This window comes from Eubalaena glacialis, chromosome 2 (assembly GCF_028564815.1).
Source record: "Eubalaena glacialis isolate mEubGla1 chromosome 2, mEubGla1.1.hap2.+ XY, whole genome shotgun sequence".
NCBI classification, from domain to species: domain Eukaryota; kingdom Metazoa; phylum Chordata; class Mammalia; order Artiodactyla; family Balaenidae; genus Eubalaena; species Eubalaena glacialis.
Genome location: NC_083717.1, coordinates 6,697,710 through 6,713,735, shown reverse-complemented (window position 1 = coordinate 6,713,735; position 16,026 = coordinate 6,697,710). Strand labels below are relative to the sequence as shown.

At 38.6% G+C, this 16,026-nt stretch overlaps 1 protein-coding gene across 4 annotated transcripts in view; it reads right to left on the bottom strand.

Annotated features, from left to right (window-relative positions):
* MINDY3 (MINDY lysine 48 deubiquitinase 3) overlaps positions 1-15,587 on the bottom strand; it is a 92,344-nt gene extending 76,757 nt beyond the window's left edge. For 2 of the 4 annotated variants that reach the window (XM_061181561.1, XM_061181562.1), the window contains exons 1-2: positions 15,279-15,587; positions 2,883-2,962 (exon numbers count right to left, since the gene is read on the bottom strand). In XM_061181561.1, coding sequence (XP_061037544.1) covers positions 2,883-2,962; positions 15,279-15,372 — 174 coding nt within the window. In that variant the 5' untranslated portion in view covers positions 15,373-15,587. The remainder of the gene's footprint in view (positions 1-2,882; positions 2,963-15,278) is intronic. The other 2 variants (XM_061181563.1, XM_061181564.1) reach the window with 2 other exon arrangements.
* Between the last annotated feature and the right edge of the window lie 439 nt (positions 15,588-16,026).

The window sequence follows — 16,026 nt, the reverse complement described above, 5'->3', positions numbered from 1 at the left end:
GCACAGTACCTGGTACCTAATAAGCAATCAATTCAAAGTATTTTAACAAAAAAATAAGTAACATTCTATAATATTCACATTGAAATAAAATCTACAAATACTACAACCAAGTGCTTCTGATTCCCCCCTCCCCCAAATAACAAAAACCATAAAATATAACTACACCTCAAAACTTTGGAATGGTGAGGTGGGACAACCATTATTTCACCACTAATAGAACCACCATTAGCATTTTGATATACTTCCTTCCAGTCTTCCTTTCATACCTGTTTTAAATTTTAAGTGAGAAGCATAATGGGTACGTGACTGTTTTCCACTTTTCTGTTTTCCCACACAATTCATAACTTTAACTCTTAATCTCTAAATCTATTCAAGCTATTAAAATTTATTTAAACATTAGTCCATGTTTAAACTACATTACTGTACATTAGGTTGTTTGCAATTTTTTTATACTATAAAATATATAATATATATAAATATGTTTTATATATATATATAAATACATATAAAATATATCTGGACTTGCTCTAAAAAAAGCTTCTTCTTGAATACAACCTTTTCTATATTAAGGATTATTTCTTTAGGAAAGATCCACATAAGTACAATTATTCTCATCAAAGAATCTGCATTATCATGGTTCCAATTATAATGTAAAATTCCTTCCCTAGGTCAAAGTACCAATTTGTACTACATAGAGATATCTGAGTATGCCAGCATCACCCTACCCTTATATGCACTGGCAATTATTTTATATCTAAAGATTAGAAAGAGTAAGCAACAGAATCTAGTTAAAGTTTTAATTGTACTTTCTTGGATTCCTAGTGAGGTTGGACATCTCGATTCTTTGGTTGTCCAGCATCATACCACCTGTCATGATTGCATACACTTGCCCGTTTCACCTCTGAGGTTTTAGTGTTTTTCTAACCAGTTTGTAGGAGTTCTCCGTATAAGAAAGACACTGATTTATTGCTAATATTACCTCACATTTTTTTCTGAGCCTGGAACTCATCTTTTTATCTTAGTTGGTAATGCATTATTTTCAGCTTTCTGTGCTTAAGTATTATATCAAGAATAAACTTGGTATATGCTATGAGACGAGCTAAATTCAGTTTTTCCCCTCAAATTATCAACCAGTCATATCAGTGACACTTACTAAACATTTTATTCCACCACTGATTTATATTCCTTCTTATCATGGTATGTGATTAATTCTTGGTAAATTATTATATGTAATGTGGTCTACTACTGTATTATCTATCTGGTTCCATAATATGCCTATTCTTCTAGCAAACGTGTCATGTTCTAGCTTATATAGTTTAAAAAAGTTTTAATATCTGGACTCGCACATTTCCCTTCATTACTCTTAGTAATTTAGTTTTGACTTTTACACTGAAATATTAATATAAACAAACTTCTTCTATGATTGAAAACATTTATATGACTATGAAGCTAAATTACTACCTCAAAGATACATCACGGTTTTGAACACTACAATTATCCCTTGTTACGTAGCAACCCCACTTGTAAAAATAACTACCATTCTGGAAATATACTAAATTTTATAAACATGAAACTGCTGTGGTTTACTTTGATTTAACTATATTCAAAGACTTGCAATAAAGACCCTAAGGGTATTATCATGGTCCAAGAGGGTCTATGTTAATACAATCTAACATGCATATGAACAGGACAAGTAATCTTCAAATTCAGGTAAGATTCCTACTAGCAACCAAAATCTGTCTCAATTACTCAACATAACAGCCTCATAACTAATTTATAGTTAAATTTTATTCTTTATACTCTGTAATCCCCAGGCAAAGCTCAAACATTCAAGTTTTTCTTAAATTTTTTTTGTAAATCTACTAATGAAAAAAATGTATCAACTTTACTCTTCAAAGAAATAAAATAATGACCTACAAAGGATATATTTTAGAATGAACCATAAAGGAACAATTTTTTTCTCCTTCAGAAAATACATTTTAAATTTAATAATGTAAGTGTATGGAGTATAAGGTTTGAGAGACAAATTTACTTTGCAGCTAACAGTTCAGGAATGCATTCTTTATGCCCAATGAATAATAAATACCACGTTAAATATGTATTTTCAAAATGTGCTGATTAAAACAAACCATAAATTCAAGCTTCTTTTATAATGGTTCTGAAGTTATACTCCTGTTTAGACATTGTAAATATTACAGCAAACTGAAAATTCAATTCTCCGTTTTAATAATGTAATGGTTTATAGCAAATCAGCCTTTGAATTTCAAACAATGCAACACATAAAGATTCAAAATCAAATACCTACATTGAGATTCACTCTACCTTTCGCTCAAAGAAAAAAATCTTTTTTTATTTTGGGGATTCTGTTTGAAATTGGTTGCTACTAATTTTATTTTAAAGACCAAAGCTAGAGCCTAAAACAGTATATATTGTCAACTTATTTTAAAATTTGATAAAGTTTTAGGCCATGAAAGTATTAACAATCTTCAACTTTTTAGAAAAATCGTTTTTAAAGATAGAACAAATGTAAATAGTACCACTGCTACGGGGTCACTATCTTTGGCATAAAATGTTATTACTCAATAGACTACTGTATAAGAAAGATGTCATGATCATTAACTCCAAATTTTCTGAAAGTCAGAGAACATCTACTATGTTTTCTTGAAAATAAAGACAGCCAAATGGCTACTGCTGTGTAACCTACTCATGTTCTGAAATCATTTTTATTTTGGATATTTAAAGCAATTTACATGAACAAAAGTTAAGAGGTAACTGATCATGCCTCATGATTACAGAGTACAGGTATTAGAAAACAGAAAGTAAAGCATGAAACGTTTGAACACATCCCTCTAAGGAGTTGGTAAAGTAGTAGTCTATGTTACCTGAACGGGTGCAATAACAGCACAGGGGCCACCTTCAAACTGTTCTAATGCAGATCCCTCTGATTCACTAAACACAAACCCTAAAAATGAAAGCAAGTAGCAAAGATTAAAAATGTAATTCAAGTAGTAGCTAAAAGATTTTTTAATGTACTTTGCTTTGAGAAAGATCACTTATCACAACAGCAAAATATCCTCAAGTCAGTCAAGTGCAGTGGTTCTTAACTTTTTGGAGGATAAAGGAACCCTTTGAAAAAAGATATGGAACCTAGGCTCCCTGCCAAATGCACATAAACACACACACACACACACAATTTTGCGTCCAGGGACCCCTCTAAGTGGACTAGAGAGATAAAGTGTGGCCTTCAGTAAAAGGACACTAAATCTGATTTTTAAATAATTTACTGAAAGGAAGACTAGATAGTCTACCTACTGAATTTAAACAGATATTTTAGGACCCTTTTCAGAGAGTATCTTTTTCAGTTTCAATCTTTGAGTCACATTCTCTAAGCTAAAAATTAAAGAACATCATACACAGTGAATGTGGCCATATTGGTTCTATCTTAATTTAAACACTACCCAACTAGCACTGACTGAGAGTATCTAGTACAAGTTCTCGCAGAGAGCACTGGCACACTGCAGAGAGCGTGGGGCCGGAAGTCAGGAGAAGTGAGTTACTATCTGTATAACCTTCAGGAAATCATTTCACCTCCCTAGGCCTCAGTGTACTTAGCTTTAAAATGATCACTTCCAATTCCAACATGCTAGGAATATGTGAAATTTCACTAATGGTCATAATTCTGTCATTTATTTAACAAACATTTAATGACCCTGAGATACTATACCAAGCATCTACGATATATAAATGACGTGAACGACAAAGTCCCTAGTCTGGAGAAGCCAACAGTCCAGGTGAAGACAGACATATGAACAAATAATTACTAAAATGAAGGGATAAATGAACGTTATAACAGAAATATGAAGTGTTGCGGATACAGAAAGTAGTGACTTGGTCTGAGTCAAGTCATACCAACTAACTTTAAGGCTGACCTTGAACAGAAATTTATCAGAGAGGCAAGGGTGGGAGAATGACCCTCAGGTAAAGAAAATACCTTTATTAAAGGAAAGAGATTTCGTAAGAGCAGGACAAGTTTATGGATCAGAGGGAACGTTAAAGCAGCCAAAGGGCAGTATGGAGGCGGACGGGAGAGATGGGAAAGGGGAGGAGGGAGAGCTGACAGGATGTTAATACTGGGAAGGGCCACACCATGACAAGTACTAATTAAAGCAGTAATACAATCATACTGGTATTTTTTTCTCTTTTAAAGGACCAGAATGGGGAAGAGGCCGTTTCAACAGACCTATACAGTGCCAAACTAATAAAAGAAACTTAAGTGTGGAGGGAAGACACTATATCCAAACAGTATTTCTAAGGTAAAAATTAATATTTGATGAATATGTGCAAGTGGGGAAAGGCCTGGGACATAAGAAATTAGAACTGACTGAAGTTTCTAGCTTGAGACACTGGACAGCAGGACAGATAAGAAACAGTATGGAGCTTCCCCTTCCATCCCGCCTCCTCTCTCTTTACCCTTCAATCTCTCTTTCAAACAGTATTTAAACGTATGTCACATATTTAAAAACAAAAAAAAATTCTCTTCAAGAGTCTACCAAAAGGTCCTTGGTATTTACCCAAAGGAGTTGAAAACTTATGTCCACACACAAAAACCTGCACACATTGTTTACTGCACCTTTATTCCTAATTGCCAAAACTTGCAAGCAGCCAAGATGTCCTTCAGTAGCTGAATGGATAAATAGTACATATTATTCAGCATTTAAAAAATATTAGCTGGCAAGTTGTGAAAAGACATGGAGGAACCTTAATTACATATTACTAAGTGAAAGAAACCAATCTGAAAAGGCTACATACCATATGATTCCAACCATATGACAGTCTGAAAAAAGGCAAAACTATGCAGACAGTAAAAAGATCGGTGGCTGACAAGAGGAGGGGAGTGGGCGAAGGGTTGAACAGATAAGGCACAGAGGATTTTTAGGGCAGTGAAAATACTCTATGATCTTGTAATGATGGATACATTCCATTACACATTTGTCTCGACCCATAGGATGTGCCACACCAAGAATGAAAACTGTGGACTTTGGGTGATAATGATGAGTCCACGCAGGTTCAAAACTGTAACCAACATACCACTCTGGTGGGGAACACTGACAGTGGGGTGGGGGGCTGTGCATGTTGAGGGAGCAGGAGGTATGTGGGAAATCTCTGTATCTTGCCCACAGTTTTGCTGTGAACCTAAGATTGTTCTAAAAAGTAAAGTCTTAATTTAAAAAATCATTTGACCATAAAAACAACCACCACCTTCCACCCAAAACTCCAAACACCACTCTCTCAAAGCCCACCTAATTGTCTACATGCACTGTCTCAATTTCCTTACCTCCTAATTTACCCAACCCACAATAATTTGGTTTTCAACCTGTGACTGCACCAAACTCATTCTCACCAAATTCATCAATGACCAGACAGGCTATTTCTCAAGTCTTTCTTATTTCAGATGAATCTCCCAGAGAATCATCTGAAATGCTGACCACTGGCTTCTGAAAATCTTTTGGCCCTTGGCTCTAGTGGTCCATCTTGTTCCAAATTTTCCTTTTCTGTTTCTTCTCAGTATCAGTGGTGATCAACTCCTTCTAAATGCTAATGTTCCTCAGGCCTTGGCTTTAGAATCTTTTTTCTTTGCATTCTACATGTTCTCCCTGTGTAACTCATCTACTCCCAAGGTTTCCATTATGGGTGATAATCAGGTAAATCCCAAATACAGCTCAGATGAGAACTCCAGGCACAGACAGAATCCAAATTCCTCAACATGGTCTTGCATGGTCCGGCTTCTGCCTATATCTCCTCCCTCATCCTTTGCTACTCTCCTTCTTTAGGCTCTAGGCATGCTGAACTTCTTTCAGGCCCTCAAATATCCATTTTCTCTCTGGTTTCTTACACTTTGAACACGTTGTTCCCTCCGCATGAAACACTTGCTAACACTTTCTCTGAAACAATCCGACTTATCTTTAAGGCTTCACCTTAAGGTAAGGTCCTCTTGGTTCAAGGACCCAAAACATATCTCTACCCCATTTCTAGTCCACCTTCAGGTTCAAACCACCATCATCTTTCACTTAGAACACTGTTAAGAGTTTCCAACCAGGTCCCCCCATTCTGCCCACATTCCCACTCCCACCACACCCCTTATTTATTCACCATAGTTACCAGAGAAATATTTTAGAAATGGACATCAGGTTTTGTCACAGCCTGCAATGGCTTCTCATTGCAATTACAATAAAACTCAAACTCCTTTTCATGGCCTAAGAGACACTGTATGATCTATCAACCCCACCTTCCCTCAGTTCACTCTTACCTTCATCATCTACAGTGATCTTAGGCCCTCAGAACATCCCAAGGTCTTTACCTGAGGCCTTGATGCTTGCTGTTCCCTCTGCATGAAATGCTCTTTTTCCTTCTCTTGTCATATAGCTGAATCCTTCTCATCCTTAAAGACCCAGTTTAGGTATTAACTCCTCAGAGAGATATTCCCTGATAGGCCTATCTAAGTAGATCTTTCCTACCATCCCTCAGCACAACCAGTACTTATCATCATCTGTAATTATATGATTATTCACTTGTTTATTGTTTGTCTTGCCTAACAGGTATCTTGCCTGCTCTATTAACTACTGTTTTCCTAGTATGTTATATAGTTAATACTCAATAAATGCTTGCTGAAGTTTTGGGAGTGAAGATAATGGGGGTGTTTGCTTCTAAATTCAGTCTCTAAAATGTGAAACAACAATTTGGTTGGGGAAACATGGGTCTGGAGCCCAGGGCAGGGTTTAGGATTAGAGATAGCAAGTTGAATCACCCTAAACATGGCAGTTAAAGTGAATGAGAACATGTAGAACAAAGATAATGAAACCAGTTAACATTAAAATAAAAAAAAAAAAAAAAAGTGAGCAGACGCTGAGTCAGCAAAGGAGATTGACAAAGACTCGAAAGGTAAGAGAAAAAACACACTGAGGTCCTAGAAAGGAAAAATCAGCAGTCACCTTTTACAAATGTTGAGTGGAATAAAAACATAAATGAAAATACTGGATTAAGCATGTCACTGGGAATACTAAAAAAAGAAATTTAGAATGCTGGGAAGAGCAGCCAAATTTTAAAGGGTTGAGGCGTGATTCAGAATACAAGGAGAAAGAGAAAATGCAAACTATCTGTTAAACAAGTGAAGGGGAAAAGGATGATGGCTTGAAGGGTAGTTGGATAAGGAATTATTATTTTACAGAGGGAAGGGCATGAGTTTAAAAGAAGGAAAAGAATGATTAAATGGGAAAGAGAGAGTTTAAGGACTCCAAGTCCTGAAAGAACTGAGACAGTGTGGTGTGGTGGTGGTGGTGGTGGACCGAATAGAGATAGGTTCTCAAGGTGTGGCCTACAGACCCCGGGAAGTTCCAGAGACCCTTTAGGGGACCTGCTAGAGGTGAAAATCATTTTTATTATAATACTAACATATTTGCCCTTTTCACTGTGTTGATATTCACAGCGATAGTACAAAATGAATAGCAGGTTATGTTACTGGTGCCTTAACACACATTAAGTGACATTAAGCTGACCAGCAGTCGCTGTACTAGGAAATACCACAATATGCTCTCAAACACACAAAAAAGCCAATTTAACTTAAAAAAGCCCTTACTAATGCTAATCTTATTAAATCTTGACTTTGAATACAATGTACTTTAAAAAAATAGTCTGTGTGACAAAATGGAAACTACCCATAAAGCACCTCTGCTACATACCTTGTGCGATGATAGACAGATTCTCAAAGCACATGTGTAATTTTTTGAACTGTGAGCTGAACTAACAGCTTTTCTGTGGAATGCTGTTTTTACTTTGAAGAGCTACTAACAAATTATGATTATTTAGACTTTTTCTCAGAAGTGAATGAGGTGAGCCTGATACTTCAAGAAAAATAACTTGACAGTATTTCTGCCAGTGATAAAATCTCAAGCTTTCAAGTAACAACTAAACTTCTGGAAAACTCAAGTCCAGCACTGTAGCTTGACAGCTTCTCAACACTCAGAGATTTTTCTGACAAGATCAGAAATAATAAATGTGACTTTTGATATTGTATAACAATATGTGTTAACATTTAGAAGATCTGCATAAACCAGCAGACCGATAACTTCCAAATGACCAATGCACGCTGTTACAAATTAATGCATGGGTAAAAGATCCAGTCAAAGTACAAGACAAACCAATGGATTTCAATTTAACAGAGGACGAAAAGTTCATTGATGTGGCTTCAGATTCTGTATTTCATGTAACCGCTAAGAAACTACCACTTGTTGAGTTTTGGTGTAGTATCAAAGAAGAATATCCACAATTATCTGAAAAGGCTATTACAAGACTCCTACATTACCAACTGCATATCTGTGAGACGCTGGATTTTCCGCAGATACTTCAACCGAAACAACATATTGTAACAGACGGAATGGAGAAGCAAGTGGGAGAGTCCACCTGTCTTCCTATGAGTTAGACACGGAAGAGATTTTTTTTAATGTAAAATAATGCCACAGGCCTCCTTAATTTTCTTTTATTTTTCACACTGAAGCCTGTAATAGTTTTTAAGAGTGTAACAGGGCCCTGAGTTTAACAAACTTGAGAAAAAGGAAATCTTAGCAGGCTTCCAAGTTAGACATGCAGGCAAAGAGGAAGGGAAGAGATGCTGTTGATTGCGAGCGGGGGACATAAGGGCATAGAAAATTGAGGAGAATGTTAATTCCAAAACACATAAGAAAAGCAGACAGGATAAAGAACTAAGAGAAATACTGGGGGCTCGGCTAAGGTTTAATTAGTACACGTGCACTGACGCTGACCACAACTTTCCCCAGCAACACACACCACCACCTTGGGAAGAACAGAATAGAGGAGAAGAAAAATGCAGGATAAGAAATAGGTATGGTGGATGGGGCAAATTTAATAAGGACAAATGAGAACTGAGGGTGCTGGTTATCGCATCAAGACAACCAAATCTGAGAGACAATCTAGAAACAAGAGGTGAAGGCAAGGGGCCTCTGCTCTTCGTCTACCTCTTCTCCTACTGGGAAGAAAGGGTTACTGGTGTTGGGCCTAAGTGCAGAGGTGAAACTAGGCTCTTTCAAACTTTCAGCGTATGTGATAAACAGGTCTCAGTAATGGATTCTTGCCTTCCTTAAAATGACTAATAATGTAACTCAATTTTCAAGATCCATGGGTGGGGCTTTTAGATGGAAATGCATTCTGATAAACTGCTTTTGTACTTTAGAGATAAAAATCCCAGGGAGAGAATTCTAGGCAGATCTGCTTTATGCCAAATTCCGTTTAATTACAGTATATATGCTTGAGTGTGTTATTTGATAATGAACAAAGGCTCTTAGAGCTTAAAAATGAAATAAAGTTAGACAAATGGAAATTAACTATTCTATCCTAAAACAGGATTATGCTAAGTAGGCACCCCCTTTTATAATAAGGTTTCACTTGAGTTTGAATTTTTTAGGATATAGAGTTATTTTTCTTGTCAAGTGTTCTCATATTCATCTTATTTCCTAGTTTTAAGAGGAATTAACTTATCACAAAATGGCTGTTTTCCTAATTAGATCTGAAATAGGCCATCTAAAGCATCTGATCCTAAATATACGATTTTGTATCACATTCCACAGCACTACAGACACAGAAGTCTTTCTCAGTTCTACAGCTCATAACTTATTTAAACCTGAGCCATGAACCCTTTTGCAATTTCCCAGTCTTTTATTTTCATATGACTGACTGACATTATTCAAACCAGTTTGACAACTACTGCCTCTATAGTTCTAGCCTTCCATGTTAACAAAAGGCCACAGAAAGACTTCATTTGTCATTATAAGTCAGATAATACTGGTTGAGTGGAATCTGAACTGAGCCTTAGTTTCCTCATCTACAAAAAGGAGGGTAACTATTGATACATTTATCCTTTGCTATCTCTTGGAGTTGCTGTAAGGATTAAGTAAGATTTTCAAAACCTGTAAAGCCTAATACAGACGTAAGGTATTATAATAGATGCGTTGAGCTGAAAAACACATTATGTACTCAAAAGTACCAAGAAATTAACTTTGTCACATAAGCTTCCAAATTGTGAGTTTAAAAAAATTGGTTTTTAGGTGACATATTATGTAGGTAGGTGGGAGAAAGTAAAACCTATATTTGAAATAAAAGGCTTCCATCAACAACAAAAATCTCTGAAATGATATGATCCACAATATTAATTTACCTTCACTTTGGAAGACAAATTAATGATACTGGCGTATCATTTTAGTACTTTGGTAAAATGTTAAATCACATTATAATGGACATCATACTTTTGGACTTTAATCCAAACACTTTAACTCCTGCATACATTTTATGCTTACATTTTAACTGATCCCTCACTTTTCCAAAGTTACTTAGAATCTTTTTTTTTCATATTACATAACAAAAATTGTCCTATACCGGAAAGTCCAAAACTCTAATTTCAATCCACTACAGTTCCCTCCCCATCTCCACCCCAAAACACCACTGAACTGCTATAAACTGCCAAATTGGGTTTCTCGTCTAGCTAATCTTTAGGTGAAACAACGAAGTAACTTAAAACTTGAAGGAAGGGGGCCAAGAAAAGGAAAAAATGGGTTCTCAGAGTTCATAATGTAGATCAGGGTTGGCCTGCTTTTTAAATGCAGTTTTGGAACATAGCCATGCCCTTATTATCCAGGGCTGCTTTTGCTGCAATGGCAGAGATGAGACAGAGACAATAGAGGTACTGGCCCTTTAAAGAAAACATTTGCCAAACACTGGCTAGACAATCAGTAATGAAAAGAAAACAAATTCTCAATAAGTCAAAATGTTTGCCTTTATAATAAGATTAACACTTACTTTTGTTAGATCTAGATGACTCTTGTTTTGCTTCTGCTGGATGAGGTCAACGTGACCACCTCCGACTCTCCTGGCCTAAGCCATGGTCTTGTACCCTCGGACTACTGCAACTGTCTCTCATTTGGTCTAGCTGTCTCACTCAATACACTACTGTCTATCCTCAAACTTAGCAGTCAGATCAGCCCTTTAAAAACTTGTCCTGTCGTGTCTCTCCTCTGCTCCAAACCTTCCAATGACCTCTCATCTCATTTAGAATAAAAACCAAAGTCCTTACAATGGCCTATAAAATCTTAGTGATTTGGGCCATATTATTTCTTACATCATCTTTATCACTGACCCGTTCCCTCATTCCCTCTCCAGCCAAACTAACCTCCTTCCCGTTCCTTGAACAAAAAGCCAGACGTATTCTGCATTAAGTCATTAAGTCTTTTACAATGGCCATCCTCACTGCCTGGAACACTCTTCAGATACCTGCATGACTAACTCAGTTACTTCAACAGTCTGCTCAAATCTCACCTTAAAATGAGGCCTGTCCAGGCTACTTCACCCTATAATTCCTTATTTCTCTACCTTCTAGTATATATGCTTAACTTATGCTATATTATATTTATCATTTGTCTTCCCTCCCACCCTATCAAGTCTAGGTCTATATATGTGCCACATCTTCTTTATCCATTCACTGGTCAGTTTGTGGGAGAAGGGAAAGAAGGATAAATGTGCTTACAAATAAGGAGGTAGAAAATATACACTTTTCTTTAAAAAGTATTATAGGCAATTGAGCAGGAGGGAAGCAGGCAGGAGTAGGGAGTAAATTTCCAAGTTAAAAAACAAAACAAATCTAGAAACAATAAATGCTGGGGAGGGTGTGGAGAAAAGGGAACACTCTTGCACTGTTGGTGGGAATGTAAATTGATACAGCCACTATGGAGTACAGTATGGAGGTTCCTTAAAAAACTAAAAATAGAATTACCATATGACCCAGCAATCCCACTACTGGGCATATACCCTGAGAAAATCATAATTCAAAAAGAGTCATGTACCAAAATGTTCATTGCAGCTCTATTTACAATAGCCAGGACATGGAAGCAACCTAAGTGTCCATCATCGGATGAATGGATAAAGAAGATGTGGCACATATATACAATGGAATATTACTCAGCCATAAAAAGAAACGAAATGGAGTTATTTGTAGTGAGGTGGATGGAGTTAGAGTCTGTCATACAGAGTGAAGTAAGTCAGAAAGAGAAAAACAAATATAGTATGCTAACACATATATATGGAATCTAAGGAAAAAAAAAAAAAGGTCATGAAGAACCTAGTGGCAAGACGGGAATAAAGACACAGACCTACTAGAGAATGGACTTGAGGATATGGGGAGGGGGAGGGGTGAGATGTGACAGGGTGAGAGAGTGTCATGGACATATATACACTACCAAATGTAAAATAGATAGCTAGTGGGAAGCAGCCGCATAGCACAGGGAGATCAGTTCGGTGCTTTGTGACCACCTAGAGGGGTGGGATAGGGAGGGTGGGAGGGAGGGAAATGCAAGAGGGAAGAGATATGGGAACATATATATATGTATAACTGATTCACTTTGTTATAAAGCAGAAACTAACACACCATTGTAAAGCAATTATACTTCAATAAAGATGTTTAAAAAAAAACAAAAAACTTCAAAGCTTTAAATAATGTGACTTATTGCCTTTAAAATAAAAACTGTTAAAACAAAAAAAACAAAAAAAACCCCAAACCAAGACCCTATTTCTTTTTCTTAAGAAAAAGTATTTGCAGAAGAGAATTATCTAAAACTGCCAAATGAATTTTAAACGAACAAAAAATACTATGTGCCACTCCTGCACTTAGTGCTTTAACATATTATCTAAAACTGCCATATCAATTAAAAGAGAGAGAGAGAAAAACAGACAAAAAAAAAACCCAACTGCTGCAGCTGTTTAACATATCAAAGGAATTTAACATGACCAATCAATACAGTTTCATAAATGGAATATCCCTGGACATAGTTCTATGTTCTCTTTACCCCAAACACCTCACACCTATAACTTGCTTCCAAAAGACTAATGAGATTACAGCTGTCAATTCAAAGCACAGATATAGACGATGAAATAAAGCCAAAGCTGATGTCACATTACGAATGCAGTAAGGCCAGCGCAGCAAAGCAGTGTCCTGTGCCCGTTCCCGCAATCCCAAGTCACTGCCACAGCAATCGTCAGCAATGGTCTCTGCCTCCTCTAAGAATGGATAAATGAATACAAAGTTAACACAGCAAGACTGATGACAACATCCCTCTGAGTCAGAGGTGACAACTTAAAAGTACATATTTGGTTGCCTTAAAAATCATGATCAGTTTAAGACCCTGACGAATTACATAGCCACAATATAACCGCACTCTCTATAGAGCAATAAATAAATAAATAATCCTTTATTTTGAAAAGGTATTGATTGAACAAATCTTGTAAAGGAACTTCTGTATGACTACAAGGTGGCAGAGCATTCTAATATGTCATTACGAAGTTCTCTTTTAGTGATTATCCATCAAATTAACAACTTCTTGCAATTGTCAGGGCATGGCCAGAGAGCGATCTTCGGCTTGGTTTACAATTAAAACACTTTTTAAATCAAGCTACCCTTTTCTGAGCGTTTACTCCATGTCAGGTATTGTGCTAAGTGCCTAAACGAATTCACCTGCCTTTAATCCTCACAACAACCCTGTAAGATTGGCACTACTGTTATCTGCACTCTACGGAGAAGGAAACTGAGGCTTAAGTAAGCTAAAAACCTTGAACCTAGAACCCAAGTATGCCTATTCCAAAGCCTGTTCTTAACCATCATTAGAACTGCCTCTCTGAATTCTCCTTGCCTCGGCATCACAGTACTAAAATAAATGAGGCTCAATATCACCTTATTCTGTGTTGTATTACTAATTAATTAACAGGAAGTAAAACTTTTCTCAATCCTTCACAGTCTTGTGTACTTTAGGGCTGGCTGTTCACTATTAGGATAAATAAGACAAACTGGAAAATAAATTTTAAAATCTGCAAATGTGGATGTCCAACATTTCAGAAAACACTAGTTAAGCGACATAATTAAATCTGTAAAAAAAAAACAAAAACGCCAAACTAATTACATGCCTGGTTGAGCAACACAAAAGAAAACAACAAAGACAGAGCTGAATTAGGAGATGGGAGAGTTGGAATTCGTTCCCAGTTCTATCAATTTGTGCAACTTTGGCCTGGTCATTTAACCCTTCACAACTCATTTTTCTCATCTTCAGAACAAGAGTAATGGACTAAATAACCTACCTGACTGTAATATATTACGATTCTAATTTTACCAGCTCTTACAAGTACCTGGGAGGAAGGAAGGGATTACTTAAACCCTGAATTTTTGTCACTAAATATGCATTACGAAGTAAGGACTTAGATTTACTACGCTAAACTTCCCCCAAACCCTCTGAGAATCGGTATTTTCTAAATAAATATTTTAATAACAAAATGTTTTAGTAACAGTACTAAATAGCTATTATTTGTGTGCTTGTGATGTTTTACCTACAGCCATCACCCATCCTCCTGACTCCAAACACTACGCTCTCAACCTCAACCTCACCATTGTCCCTTTTAAGTCACCTGAAGTAATGTGCCCGTTGTGTTTTAATATTGAAACTTACGAGTTAGGGATGATGGCTAATAAATATCAATAGATGGTATTTTTTCATTTCACAATTACTCGTAGTATTAACAAAACTTCTTATGTAACTCAAAAGCCTGTCTGGGTAATTAGATCGGCACAGGAAGTCCTATGGGCCGTATTCCTTTGAACTGGAACACATCCTACACCACCTCAAAACCGGGGACACTTCGGGTCAAGGGAACAAACACTCTGCAGCCACAACACTCCATTTCTGCACCGAGTACCACGCCTAACCCCGCCTTACTGAAATACAAGCAACACAATCGCTTTCTGGAATTAACCACTGCGACTTTCACGTGGACTTCCCTCTCTCCAAAATGAGACCAAACGACCAGACTCGTTAGGGGGTAAAGATCCAGGCGGCCGGAGCCCTGCTGGAGGAACGGACGCCGGGGCACAGGGCACACCTTCCGTGTCACCCGCTGCAACCCGGCAGCCGCCCCCCTCCTCCTCTCCAGCCCAAAGGCAGCCCAGGGAGTGGCAGGGGCGCCTCGGGTCTTTGGCGGCCCGCTGGCACCGTTCCCCTACTCAGCCTCTAACCCTCAAGGCAGGCAGGGCTTTTCTGGGAAGTCCCGTTTCTGAGCTAAGCAGGGGAACCGGGACGGAGTGCGGGGCACACGAGCGGGCTGGCGCGAGAGGCGTCACGGCTCGACTCTCGCGGGGCCAAAGGGAGCGGCGGCCGGAAGCCAGAGTCCAGCCAGGGTACCTTGCGTCCAGCGGCAGAAGATGGTGTCAGAGAGACCGGGGCTGCTCTTGGCGCCCCACACCAGCTCCATCAGCTCTTTAGTCAGTTCGGACATGATGGGGTACCGGCGAGCGGGTCTTGGCTTTCCGGACTCCTGCCCCGGCACATGGGGAAGGGGCGGCTTCGGAGACCGGCGTGGCGGGACGGCAGCGGCAAACGAGCTGGAAGGCTAGACGGGAGGAAGGCAACAGGAGAGAGACCTACTTGCAGGGACCGCGCCTGTCAAGCCCGCTCGGAGCGGCAGCGAGGAGTTTCCCGCACCGGAAGTACTGGGGCCACTTCCGGCTTCTCTTTCACTACCGCCCCCAAGGCCGGAGGGGCAGGCGGCGCCTCCCCGGAAGCGGAAGTGGGGGGGTTGGGAAGAGCCGAGGGCGGCTTGGCGAGCACCTGGCGGTTTCTGAGCTCAGTCCCAGGGCCGGGTGGTGCGGTGGCGTCTTTTGTGTTGGGAGGAGCATCGCGTCCTCTGGGCGTTGGCATATTTCTACCCCTGGAATACCTCCTTCCTGTCCGCACTGCTTTGGGCTTAGCTGGGGTGTCTGAGGCCCAAGCCCTAGGGCCCAGAAACGTGGCCTATACCTTAACATGTGTAATATTAATTCTGCCGAACCAGAGCTTTGAGACGATGGTTGAATCTCCATGAGGAAACATCCGTGTCTGTGTCGAGGAGCCGCCGATAAATTGAAGGCTGTCAGTCTCTTGATCAGTCATA